This window comes from Anopheles darlingi, chromosome 3, assembly GCF_943734745.1.
Source record: "Anopheles darlingi chromosome 3, idAnoDarlMG_H_01, whole genome shotgun sequence".
In the NCBI taxonomy this organism is placed as follows: domain Eukaryota; kingdom Metazoa; phylum Arthropoda; class Insecta; order Diptera; family Culicidae; genus Anopheles; species Anopheles darlingi.
The window spans coordinates 17,413,967-17,426,466 of record NC_064875.1 but is presented as its reverse complement, the minus strand read 5'-3'; the positions used below and the strand labels follow the sequence as shown (position 1 = coordinate 17,426,466).

Below are 12,500 nucleotides of genomic sequence, written 5' to 3'. Positions count from 1 at the left end.
CCGATCGCCCAGTCAACGCCACCGTTTGGCTCGGCTTCGAGCAGCTTCCAACCGATTCGACAAAAATCCCAGAATTTGCTGGAAAAACAGGTAAGCGCTCGCAAAGCCGGTTCCCATTCTGCTCGCATGTGGATGGAGTCGAGCCGCGTTAACCTAAGATAGGAATGCGATGATGCATCACAACTGACTCAACTGACCATGTCCCATGTTTTAATGATTATATTCTCCAACATAAACAAACGAAACACATTAAACACCTGTGCAAAACGAATCGCCTCATTTGACGGGGTTTCTATATTGGATCGACAATGCATTCGCGCAATACACCTACCTACCACCTACCCAACTTCCCACTGACGACAACTCGTTCCTCTTCAACGAAACTTTGTCGCGAACACTCGTACACTCGTACACCCAAAAACCATCTCACACATGCACGCTATACCGCGGAAAAGCAGCCGGCCAAAGTGCATGATTACGAATATCTACAGGTAACGTCTCCGACCTTTCGGAAACCCTATGTCCTGTGTCTACTTCTAGCCTCACCAGCAAACCCGAATATCACTATTCCTATTCCGTTGGTTCTATTGTTTTTCACCCGTCACGACATGCATTTCCTTCGAGACTATCACTTGTTGTTACCCTGAGATGAACAGGTTGGAATGTTCGGTAATTTGGTATCGGTAGCGACACATGTTCCAAGCAAATTGGAAGACGCCACCGATGAAGATTTGTGCTACAGAAAATAAGGCACACGCAACGGAAAAGGCAGCAAACAGAATGCAGGAGTCTGAACAACGATTATTGTTAAAAGTATTGCTGATCTTATTGCCTCTACAAGCTCTATGTTTAAAAACTGAACCTTTCAACTTGTGCATCAAATGATTTTCTATTTCACGTTGTGTATTTATGTGTACGTGTGTTCGTGTTTAGTGTGTTACTGTTTACATTTCATGTTGTACATTTTACCTTAACTTTTAATTCGATACAATACATTTTACTAACTTTAATCACATGCATCATTGATAATTTGGTTAGTTACTCTTTTATTCACCACATTCTCATCTACTTAAGCTCGACCTACTTTTGTGTGTTTTTTTTCTCTCGTTTACAATTGTTGTGTCTAAAACACCTTGGCTTGTTTAGAAATCGTCGACTGTTTCAACATTTTGTTTTTACATTTCTTTCAAAACTTTATGTTTTCTTTAACTGTTCTCTAAACAAATGTGGATAGTTCGCCGTTTGGCCTCGGTAGCGAAGGAATGTGTTTTTCTTTTTTTCCTGACCATGTTTGTCAAGAATGAAAGAAACATCTCAATAAATTATTGGGAGGCAAAGTAGTAATAGTACGATACTTCCATTTGCAGGTGACCCTCGAGGAGCAGATGATCTGTGGTGCACTGCAAACGCTGAACGAGGACGCATTTGAGGACGTGGTCAGCAGCGAACGTGCCAGTCCGACCGGTGAGATGTTTAGCCAGTTTAGCCTGGCACCGATACGCGAAAGTTCGGAGCTCAGTTTGCAACCCCGCCTCACTTACAATCTCACTAATCCGAACCTCACCGAGCTGGTGGCCACTAGTAATGGGACGCTGAATGGTGACAACGGTACCGGTGAGAGCGAATCCGAGCTGCGCTTCCAGTTCGGACGTTCCATCGGCACCGGTGGTGGCCATCACAGTCGCTCGCACAGCCTGCACGACGATGCGCTGTCCAGTGTTATCATAATACCGCCTACCCTTCTCTCTGCTTCCACCACATCCACTATGAGTACCAACACTACCCGCCCGACCAATGCACCAACGGGGAGCATCAACGACACTAAGCTCTAACCCTACAGACGATACGATTTGCACGCGCGTTTGCCAGCTGTCCGCTGATCTGTCTGTTGTTATCGTCGTTGTTGTGTGCCCTGTTGATTGTTGTTACGCTGTTACGGCTTTCTAAAACACCGCTCACCTCCTTCACATCCACCACGCCTCGGCTGGCGACGGTCTCTGTATAGTGCAAGTACGGAAAGTGTGGTGGGAACCGCAAGTAATATGCATGCAAGCTACTCCTGTGAAGGAGTGAACGGAAGAGGGCGGGAGGGGGGGAACTAGGCAGAAGATGCAAGTATTATTCAATGGTTTCACTTGCGCCGCACTTCCGGAACCCTGTGGTTCATCCAAAGTGATACTACTACTATTACTATTACTATTTTATTACCACAACCAACGCCTATTACCATTAGTGCGCATGAAAGGCGCTGCATAGAGTTAGCTTAGTAAGTAGCAGATGATTGATTGGGAAGTAAAGTAAAAGCCATCAGCAGGGAGTTTTGGGCCCGGCTTAGAACAAATTGTTAGGAGTAATGGAGAGTATCCTTAATTACAACCACTCATACACACTCACACCCCACGTAGAGACCAATTAGTGATCGTACCAAATAGAAAACGAGGTGAAACCGCATTTCGGAGCTCTCCCCGAGGCACGTTTTCGCGCCCTTTCCCGGGAGAGGGGGAGCATGTAAGTATATACATACTCTATATATGTTGCAGTGCAATTAATTACAAAAAAGTGCCACGGAGACTTCTACGAGCGATACGAACAAGGCACTGCATTATAGTGTAAAAACCGTTGAGTACTTAGTTGAGTTGAGTTAGTAAAATTGTAAAACCCCCGGAAGCCACGGGATAGGGAAATGTTTCAATAAACCAGCCAACCCGGGACCCGGTACGGGTCTGTACAAGGGAGCGCTAGTGTTGCAGGAACACGTGAAACAAAACAAAATGACGAGTGTGATGTTGTGTTTGCGTTGTGCCTTTTATTTATTAATCTATTAAATCGCATGCCTGTTGTACAGCTTACACTAAACGGATCTTCGCTCGTACTACTCTGCTATGGTGCACGGTGTTGCTTGACGATGAGATGTGGTTTTCGGTGTTGTGTTGCGCAGTATGCGTTGCTTTTCTCCTCACAAATTAATGCAGTGCTCTCTGCTTATCCTTGCGTTGTTGCTGCGGTGTGTTGTTGTTGGTTGCTATTGTACCCGCCAGAGTCTGTGGCGTTTTGATTGTTTCAATCGTCCATTTTCTTTCGATCCTTCCGTTCCATCGCTCGTCGTCGCACATGGTGAGCAGTCTCGATGCGTAGCTCACCGATACCGGTGCCAAGGCAGACGGCATCGATTCTCAAACCAACTGGCAGCATCCGGAAGGGTGACGTGAAGCGTGTCACGATGTGCGACAGCGATGGTAATCTGACGCCCACCTTTATCGAGGTGCTGAACGAAAAGTTGAGCAAATCCGGTAAGCTAAGCGGTAAGTAAGTATAGCGAGCCACGATCAAGCGCTCCCCATTATCGACTCCATCACCTCTGCATCACCATCGTCATCGTTTCTCTCGGCGGCTCTACACACTGCCCTCCATTGGGTGGCACGTTGGGAGGTAATTTTCTCCGTGTGCTCTTGCTATCTTGTGTCTGTGTCTGGATATTGGGGATCAAACGTGGATTAAGGGGTATTCCTGGATTGTTAGGCACAGTTCCAAAGGTCACTTTTCTTTCTTTCTCTATTTATAACGTTTCCAGTGAAAAGACAGTACAGTTTCATAGAGCCAGAAGCAAAACGTGGATCCTAGATGGCAGCGGCTGCAGTCCTCTCGTGCGACCAACTATAAGCAGACTTATATGTTTGTATCTTGTAAATAAACTGTTAAAAACTATTTTAAGGAAGGAAAGAAACGGCCATCGATGACCGTATGAGGCAAAACGGTCTCACACAAGTAGCTAAAGATTCGTAGTACGATTAGGAAATCCCAACGATGGCCGGTATTGCCCGAAACCCTCTGTGCCTCAACTCTCTGTGTACGCTTAATTAGAAATTAAATTTGTGGTTTTGAAGTAGTTAGGCTAAGTTCTAAGCCACTCGTCTTTGGTTTTCTCGGGGTGAAAGAAATGCGGTTGGGATTTTGCGGAAATTCGAAATTTGCGCGCTTTTCGAAATTTTCGAACACCGTGCAAGTATTGAACTTCCGCAGTAAACGTGCCAACACAAACGCGAAAAATCAAAACAAACGTGGAAAACCAAAACAAAAATTTCCCGGCATACGTACCTCGGACTTGCGCTTTCCCCGTTTTCTGATTCGACCCCACGGTACCGAGGGTTCATATTTATGGCAGGTGAAAGGTGTGGGAAAGCTAAAAATAAGCAGCCTAAAAAACTTGCGAAAGTGCTTTATGATTCCGCACGAGAGACGACGGAACGACCGGACCACGTCAGAGTCATCATCATCCCGGGAGCCTGAGTTTGCGTAGTATCCGGAATTTGACTGGCCAACAGCTGACGCCCCTGGCCTTACCTGGAAGAAGGAAAACTGTTTAAAGACACTCGAGATCTACGACAGAACGTGTGAATTTGGCGATTCTCAATCAGTTCCGGAAGGTGTAGTGAGTGGCAAGAAGAATGCAGATCCCGTACATGAAGGTGGCGATTTATTCGCTCACCTTTCTCACGTACGCCTACACCGGTTACGGTTCGAACATGATCGCCAATCTGCGTGATGCCATCATCGCGGCGGAAGCCGTTTTCGGTGACGTCATGAAGAACGTGTTGCATGTGGCGAAGAAGTTCAAGGTCGTCCACGAGGTGTTTGATGCGGCAGTAGAGGAAAACTGTGTATACAAATGTCCAGGAGGTAGGACACAGTCCGGATGGCGCGCGCGCATCCGCCGTGGTATTGAGTTTTTGCTTTTTTCTTATTGTACTTTGCGTCTTCCCATTCCCAGACATAACACCGGCACGGAATAAATTCTACGTCCCGCAGTCGGATGGTTGCGGGTCGCTAGGAATGAAGATCAGCACCGAGTACTTGCCGGCGGTCGAGATGGAACAGTGCTGTAATGCGCACGATATCTGCTACGATACGTGCAACAGCGATAAGGAGCTGTGCGATCTGGACTTTAAGCGGTGCCTCTACCGGTACTGCGATGATTACGAAAAGAACGTTGTCGGTGACATCGTCGTAAAAGGTGCGCCCGATTCCCGAGCCCTTAAGGCCATTCCTTCTCGGGCTGTAACTAATTAATTAACTTATTCGAACAGGATGTAAAGCGGCCGCCAAAATGCTGTTTACCGGTACACTTACGCTGGGCTGTAAATCGTACCTCGATTCGCAGCAGCGCTCCTGCTACTGTCCGCCGGAGAAGGCGGAGAAATCGGAAAAGTACGCCGGCACTGAACGACCGCAGGGCAACAAGGAGTACAAGGAGAAGGATAAAGGAAAGGACAAAAACAAATACGGATGGAGAGATCTGTAGACGGCAGGGACCGGGTAGATCCCTGACACCCCCCAACACACTGGGAACGAGATCTAGGGGCGCCTTGTGCCATGGTTTTTACAATAGACTAGCTGTGATCATATGATGGGCGACGGTGCTGCTAGTAGATCTCGGTTCTCCAATGGTTACCATGGTAACTAAAATAGTTTGCAGCTAATAAAAGACGTGACCTGCCGTTGAGTTTTCGGAGGAATCGCACGAAAAATTGAGAAGAAAGCAACCTGGGCGTTTGATTTTGAAATAGTTGTATTGTTTTGTATTGTTATGTATAGATATGCTTATCAACTATACTGTTGCGCTGCCGCGCTCCATACACTCCCCCCGCTGGCTCTGTACGGAGCATCTTTACACCCACGTTCGCTCCCATCCCAGCCGTATCTTGTGGACAGTTGCGAACCACTAAACCTAGTCTTAAGCTTAGGTCATCGTCTCGAGCACAACGAAAATCGAGACATAATGGTCCTAGTGAGTTAGCTGTAAAAGTCAATAACGGGTCAAGGTTCCATCTCTTAATTCAACCGGATGACAAAGATAAAAGGATGAGCTGTGTATGATCAGATGAATGGATGATCTGCGTGCGTGTGTAGTGTAGTACCCATAATGATGCATCGGGTAGAGGATCAAACATGAAAACGAATCAAAGAGGAACTCTTCTAAAACTGCTGGCTCCGCGTCTTGCATTCGTTCCCGGTTGAACGGTGTTCCATTGGTGGTTGCTTACATTTGCATTTTCTCTTCCTGCCATCTAAATTGGCTGGATTGTTTCCCGTGACAAGAGGAAACCAACCGGCGCATCCTTCAACAATCTCTTTTAATTCCATCCAGTGCAGTTATCTCCCGAAGGAGGGCGGGTGACAGCATCGACGGCTGCACCCTAGAACATCGCGTCTCAGTAGGGTGCGTACCGGTGCGTCGGTGAGGGACCACGCAAACCACGCCGATCGTCAAACGAATCGCGGCTAAAGTCCTCGTACACACCGAACCCTCGGCTGATGCTGCTGCTACCGTTACGACTGCTGGGTGGTGGCGTACGGCGACTGAAGATTGGATCGTAACTGCTGCTACTGCGGCTGCTTTCGGTGACACTGCGCCGCATTAGGGGCGGTATCGGTGGCATCGGTTCCCGTCTCATGGGGGGAAAATCACGGGCCCTCGGGATACCGTACCGGCGCTCGAACAGATCGCGTGGATCCTCATACCGGTCATAGTAATCGAATGGATCCTGGATGGCAGACGAGAGAACAAAAGAGACGGTGATGAATCATGTGAATCCGAAGTGACAGAGATCAGCAGATAGGGGACGACAGCAAGGAGGTCAGAGCAATTGATGTCACTAGGCATTGTTGACCACCCTGAAGGCCTGATTGCGCAGTGGAATGCAACCGTAAGCTACTGTTAGTTGTATCCTAACATCATACTTATGCGCTGCCTGTAACTATTTGCACCGGTCGAGTAGGCCGGCATACCGTTGCTAGAATGCACCGCGTAACCAGGACTTCAGGTTTTGAATTTTAAATTTCATCCAGATAGTAGTCATTGAAGATAGCGTGATGATCAAAGCAACCTTTTCCGTGACAAATGAAAAAATAACGGAAACGGAAAAGACAAGGAATGGGAGAAGAAGGTAAAGAGGCTGGAAGGATACGGGGAAGGGTAATGCGGGTTGAGACGATGGCTGTTTGGTGGTGGCTTTACCCTAAATCCGTCCATAATACGATCGCGAAGGAAGGGTGGTGGTGGCGGCGGCGGATACAGATCTCGGGCGTACATGCTGCGTTCGCGGAAGCCACGCTCGGCCCAGATCAATCGCGGACACTCCTTCGACCAGTGACCGGCCCGACCGCACCGGTAGCACTGTTCCGGGTCGCCCATGCCCGGCTTCGGCCGGACGCGACTGGTAGAGACCTGCACTTTCATCGGTTGGCCGTCGACAATCATGCCGTTCAATTCTCGGATCGCTTCGTTCACGTCCCCCCCGGTTGGATCGAGGTGTACGAACCCATAATTGCGAACTATGTCACATTCAATTATCGTGCCTGTGTGTGAGCGAACCGACAATGCGAGAGAGTCAGGGATTATGCTGGATGCGGTTGAGGGAAAAACAAATAAAATGTTACGAAATTACCGAACTTCTCGAAAAGGTCTCGTATCTGCGGGGCGCGCGTCTTGTCCGTCAGATTGCCCACGAAGATCTTCGCCGTGTTGGCGTTCGGTGCGCGGCGACTTCTAGCAGCTTCTACCTTGATCGGTTGCCCACCGACCATGTAGCCATTTAAATTATCGATGGCCTGCCGAGCTTCTGCTTCTTTTTCCATGTGGACGAACCCGAAATTTTTTACCACGTCACAGGAACTAACGACACCGTACTGCTCAAAGAGCTGTCGCAGTTCAGACGGCGGCGTCTTCTCGTCCACATTTCCGATGAACAGCTTAAACGTGCCGGCCGGACCCGGCAGGTCACGGCCGTTCTCCCCGTTCGGATCTATTGTGACGGTTTCTGTCTCGACCACGGCCTAACCGGACTCGGAATCGGATTCGGAAGGGCGCCGGTGTGCTAGGTCGCTTCAATACCAGCGAGGGCGGCGCGAACGAGCTTCAACGTACGACGGTTTCGCGGCTCACTCGACGACGGACGGAGGGCGCGTATATCGTTGGCGGCGGCAACGACGACGACGACGACGGCGACGATTACAGCGGCGACGGCGGTGACGACCGGAACACGGATGACGGAAAACCGGTTTCCACTTCAAGAACGATAATAATAACAAGACGAAGGCGATTGAAAATGTGAGATTTTTGTAGGAAATGAGGCGAGGATGCCTGAGGAAGGGACGGCAGCGCGTCCAGGGAATCGAGGTAGGCCGTGCCACCGAAAGCGTAGAGATTGATTGTATGAAGCACCCGGCTGGAGTCGCTCCGTGGGGGGGTGGAGCAGATCCGGTTGGATTGTGAAACAGAAAGCTAACCAAACGCGGCCGGCAACCGTGCACCCTTTTTCGGGAGGACTGTCCCCGTGAGCCAAGATGGCCGATCGGCAACGCGTGTCGCAGCACTCCGGGTACACACACGCACCACTCGGGGTTTTCATGCATTTTTTACCCCTTTTCCGCGAGATTTCTTTCTGCATTTGTGGTACTTACCTTTGGCTAGTGTTTAAAAGAATTTCCTTTGGGTTTCACTTGGATGGATGATCACTAAAAAGCGTATTTTCTCTCGCCGTTCTTTTGCACCTTCAACACCCAACTTCTTCCTCTTCTTCTTCTTCTTTTGACGAACTGAACGAAGAGAGTCTGAACGAATGAACGAAACTGAACTGAACGAAACGATTAAAAACAAACTCGTTCCTCTCGTTGTCCGCGCCGCGTCCGCCAGAAAAATCTTTGAAAAGCGCATCTCCGTCGGATGGGATCATTGGTAAGTCGTTCAGTGCCAGCAAACATGAGTGGACCAGTTGCGGAATTTGTGAAAAGTGCCATCGCCAAGGACAAAGTGGTCATCTTTTCCAAAACCTACTGCCCGTACTGCACCATGGCGAAGGAGGTAAGCCGGGAAATCATCGATGGTGACGCCCGATGGCGTAATTCCCGTTATCGCGGACAGAGTGCGGAGACACTTTTTACTGCGGGATGAGTCATCGGGCAGAGTGCTGAATTTAATAGTTCCGCTTCATTGCAGCCCTTCAAGAAACTCAACGTGGAGTATGCCTGCTATGAGTTGGATAAACGTAACGACGGTGATGAAATTCAATCCGTTCTTGGCGAGTTGACCGGGGCCCGCACGGTACGTTTTAAGGCTATTGAAATGCCTTTCCACTATCCCAACCGTAACCACAATGCGGGAATTAGATGATAATGGAAAGTTGTTAACCCCTTTTATCTTTCTTCCCCGCCCTCCGTAGGTACCACGAGTGTTCATCGACGGTAACTTCATCGGTGGTGGCACCGATATTAAGAAGATGTACGATGATGGTCGGTTAGCGAAGTTGTTTGCTTAAACCAGCCCCTCGTTCTAGACATACTGTCTTTAAAGTTGAATTATACACTTGGCTACTTTCTCTCTTTTGCGTTGCCGTGCGGAATAAACAGTAACGTCTTGTGAGCTTTGTTATAAAATCTATAACCAACCGGGATCTCAACTATCTCAATTCAGTTCCGAACAGTGTTTTCACGGCTCGTCAAGAATCTGCTGAGCCTCGCTGGCTGCTTGGACCGCTAGATAGTTGATACAATCGAGCATGGCCTTGGCGTACTGCTGAATACTATCTGGAAACTTCAACAACCCGATCGCTGTTTGATGTAGTAGCCTATCCTTCGATACACCGCACCACTTCCGCCTATCAATCGTCAGTTGGTCCACATCGATCGATGCTAAAACGCGTTGATCGACGTAGGGTTGGACGATCATGCGATACCTGAGCAAGTTTCCCTCCAAGTACCTCCGTTGGCTGTACATCACATGGATCAAGGGGTAATCATCGGCATGAATGCGTTGCTCCAGCTCGCGAGCCATTTCGAAAGAAATCTCCAGCGTGCTTGTGATCCGTCGTTCCAATTCCGTTTCTTGCATCGTGCAGGCGACCAGCGACGTTACGGAGGTTATCGGGGTTGGAGGTCTATCTTTGCACTTCTTGAACGCACTATTAGCCACCTCGTACTGCGCAACGATGGATATTGGTCCTATCGATACCTTCGACCGACCCTTCTGATTTGGCATACTGCGTGACGCTCCAGCGTCGTTCCGATAACTGCAAATGGAGGATTTCAAATGATTTTCGCCCGCATTAAGTCGATTACACTTCCGTTGAGCCACACTCGATATCACTTCGCAAGCTTGAGAGACGCTTCGATGAAGAATGCCATCCATCATCTCGCATATCCGATCTTTTACATAGCCCACAGTCAAACTATCTAACGGCAGAGAATCAACGGGTTTCGTTTGTAGGTCCAAGACGAATTGGTTGGCCGTATCGATTATACCCGTGCAGCTGGTTGCCGGGCTTATAGCCGTGTGAATCGTCAGGGCAGCATTGACCGCTTGTGCAACGGTTTCGGGTTCCAGCTGGCCGGAATCAGGATACTTTGCGCGAATATTTCTCCTGCACTGAGCTAAAATTGTCTTTACCAGTGCGTCGCGACTTCGACGATCGTATCTTTTACATACATTTTCTGCTTTTCGATGGTTTAACTCTTCGTCCAGTTTCGTATGTTGCTCATTCAGTAGTTCTCTCCTACGCTGCACTTTCAGCTCCATTTCGGCGAGATGATTCTTCAGAAGCTCGACATTCTCAGCTTTTTCCCGAAGATAAGCCCAACTATGCATGTTATGTTTCTCTTCATTCTAAAACGGAAGTCATGGGTAGTGTAAGGGACAGATGAAGGCAAAAGATACGTACTAGGGTTGCTTTGATCGTCACGTTTCTCATCTGGTTGTTCCTCAGCCGTTGCTGTACCAAGGCATCGCGTTCGCGTAGTTTGCATTTCAGCTTCAAAGTGTTTCTGAAATGACAAACTATTGATAAGCATTCGGTTGGAACTGTTTGTCTAATGATACTAACGCTCTTCGCAGGGCATACAGTTCCTCGTTTCGAAAGCGCTGCACAAAATCCCTCCGACGTGCTTCCTTTCTATACTGCCGCCTTCTGAGGTTCTGCTGGTTTGTGAACGTTTCCGTTCTGTATCGATAGCTTTCGAGCGATTTTTTCCACCTAAACAACGGCGTGCAAATTCTCAAAAGATACTCTTTCCATAGGATTCCTGTAACTTACTCGTTTAATTTATGTTGGAAAAATGCTTTAGCACGTTTGCAGATTACCGCAAGCTTCTGTTCGTAGTCACCAAATCGACCTAAGTGGTCCAATGTGTTAGCGTTATGGGTGTTGAGATGTCGCTCGTTTTCCTGTAAACGATTTGTTGGAGGCTAAGTGGATCACAAGAATTCACGGATTTCCGTTCTTACCACTGCTTGCAGACATCTCTTTAGACTCATCTTGAACTGTTCAAACAAAAATGCCCGCCATTCGTTAAACTCCTGGAGAGTACATACGACCTTGCCATCGTCGTCGATGAGTCCGCGTTTCGTTAGATTCTGAAATGATCATCGTGACCAGTAGGTCAATTAATTTGTAATTCAGATTCACATCCTGAGCTCATACCTTTTTTAAAGTATCTCTCCAAAATTGTTGTAGATGCTCATCGTGCAACGGATGATAAGTTCGCCTAGTAATTTGCATAAGCGGATCGGCCAGGTCGAATCCATGCCCGTGCGGCAGGTGCCAGATCGGATTCGCTAGCGAACCGCGACCCAGCTGTTTCATCGGTATCGAAGCGCACCGCCGATCGGGGATCTTCTGCGACGGTTCCAAATCGTACCATTGCGGGACGTTCGCGCCGGAAGGATGCGCTTCGCCATGTTCTGGTACTAGCGCGGCTAATTTCGAAATTGTCGTGGGACGATGAAGAGAAAGTAATTTAGACATTTTTGCTTCGCAAACAGAGTGATAGGTCGTAGGCTACTGCGATATTCGTGGATCTTCGGGGGATTCTTCTGGCGAACCAACGTCCGCAGCAGCCGTTCAGTTTGAAATAGCGGTAGTGAATACCGTACTGTTAACGGACGTCCAGTCGAGCAGTCGAGCACTCGAGCAGCATTGTTTTGGTCCACGGTTTTTGAGGTTAGTTTCGCGGTTTCGAGAACAGAGCGCGGTGTAAAAATGCAAAATTCTGAAAATTATTTTCAACACGAACGAACGCGATACGTGCGCTGTTGAACAATCTAGGTAAAGGAAAAGTACAAGGAACGTAGAGAACCGCTACCGACCCGCTCCGGCAAACGGTAAGGTGCAAAACACACAAAAGCGGGTGTTGCGTGTTAAAAAAACGATTTCGGCTTTTTCGCACGGCGCACGCCGAACAGAGTTTCCGTTTCACGAGGACGTACACGTTTCCGTTGTCTTTTTCACGCGTCGACCGAACAGATTCGTGCACCGAAGCTCGAGAGACAACGTGGTGGTTAGTGCAAAAACAACACTGGTACCGGCAAAACGCGCCCGGACTGCCCATCACGGTACAGCTCTAGCGGAACGGAAGAGAGACCGGATCCAACGTGGAAACACCTCGATGTTATTCAACATTTGCTGCCGGCTACCAGTATTACGGTCGTGTGTGAACGGGAATCTTATCTG

At 48.5% G+C, this 12,500-nt stretch overlaps 6 protein-coding genes across 18 annotated transcripts in view; 4 read left to right on the top strand and 2 right to left on the bottom strand.

Moving 5' to 3' along the window:
- LOC125953387 (kinase D-interacting substrate of 220 kDa) overlaps window positions 1-3,871 on the top strand; it is a 31,905-nt gene extending 28,034 nt beyond the window's left edge. For 7 of the 10 annotated variants that reach the window (XM_049682933.1, XM_049682924.1, XM_049682928.1 and 4 more), the window contains 2 exons: window positions 1-90; window positions 1,368-2,091. The exon at window positions 1-90 is cut by the window's left edge and continues 976 nt beyond it. In XM_049682933.1, the coding sequence (XP_049538890.1) occupies window positions 1-90; window positions 1,368-1,832 (555 nt within the window). In that variant the 3' untranslated portion in view covers window positions 1,833-2,091. The other 3 variants (XR_007468957.1, XM_049682926.1, XM_049682927.1) reach the window with 3 other exon arrangements.
- A 126-nt stretch (window positions 3,872-3,997) lies between these two features.
- Window positions 3,998-5,536, top strand: LOC125953513 (group XIIA secretory phospholipase A2). The gene is made up of 3 exons (XM_049683132.1): window positions 3,998-4,677; window positions 4,769-5,011; window positions 5,085-5,536. The coding sequence occupies exons 1-3, from the start codon at window positions 4,446-4,448 to the stop codon at window positions 5,297-5,299; spliced, it is 690 nt and encodes a 229-aa protein (XP_049539089.1). The 5' UTR covers window positions 3,998-4,445; the 3' UTR covers window positions 5,300-5,536.
- LOC125953502 (RNA-binding protein lark) lies at window positions 5,532-8,582 on the bottom strand. The gene is made up of 4 exons (XM_049683113.1): window positions 8,461-8,582; window positions 7,446-8,064; window positions 7,016-7,356; window positions 5,532-6,542 (listed from the first exon to the last, which is right to left on the bottom strand). The coding sequence occupies exons 2-4, from the start codon at window positions 7,633-7,635 to the stop codon at window positions 6,210-6,212; spliced, it is 864 nt and encodes a 287-aa protein (XP_049539070.1). The 5' UTR covers window positions 7,636-8,064; window positions 8,461-8,582; the 3' UTR covers window positions 5,532-6,209.
- A 66-nt stretch (window positions 8,583-8,648) lies between these two features.
- LOC125953526 (uncharacterized) lies at window positions 8,649-9,439 on the top strand. Its single transcript, XM_049683148.1, has 3 exons — window positions 8,649-8,860; window positions 8,996-9,100; window positions 9,219-9,439. Exons 1-3 carry the CDS (start codon window positions 8,723-8,725, stop codon window positions 9,312-9,314), a joined length of 339 nt encoding a protein of 112 aa, XP_049539105.1. The 5' UTR covers window positions 8,649-8,722; the 3' UTR covers window positions 9,315-9,439.
- A 45-nt stretch (window positions 9,440-9,484) lies between these two features.
- Window positions 9,485-11,633, bottom strand: LOC125953636 (uncharacterized). Its single transcript, XM_049683318.1, has 3 exons — window positions 11,472-11,633; window positions 11,276-11,404; window positions 9,485-10,657 (listed from the first exon to the last, which is right to left on the bottom strand). Exons 1-3 carry the CDS (start codon window positions 11,631-11,633, stop codon window positions 9,485-9,487), a joined length of 1,464 nt encoding a protein of 487 aa, XP_049539275.1.
- Window positions 11,634-11,998: 365 nt separating this feature from the next.
- Window positions 11,999-12,500, top strand: part of LOC125953507 (uncharacterized) — a 5,872-nt gene continuing 5,370 nt past the window's right edge. The window contains exons 1-2 of one of the 4 annotated variants that reach the window (XM_049683121.1): window positions 11,999-12,151; window positions 12,294-12,500. The exon at window positions 12,294-12,500 is cut by the window's right edge and continues 65 nt beyond it. In XM_049683121.1, the coding sequence (XP_049539078.1) occupies window positions 12,436-12,500 (65 nt within the window). In that variant the 5' untranslated portion in view covers window positions 11,999-12,151; window positions 12,294-12,435. Of the gene's footprint in view, window positions 12,152-12,232 lie in introns of all 4 variants that reach the window. The other 3 variants (XM_049683122.1, XM_049683123.1, XM_049683124.1) reach the window with 3 other exon arrangements.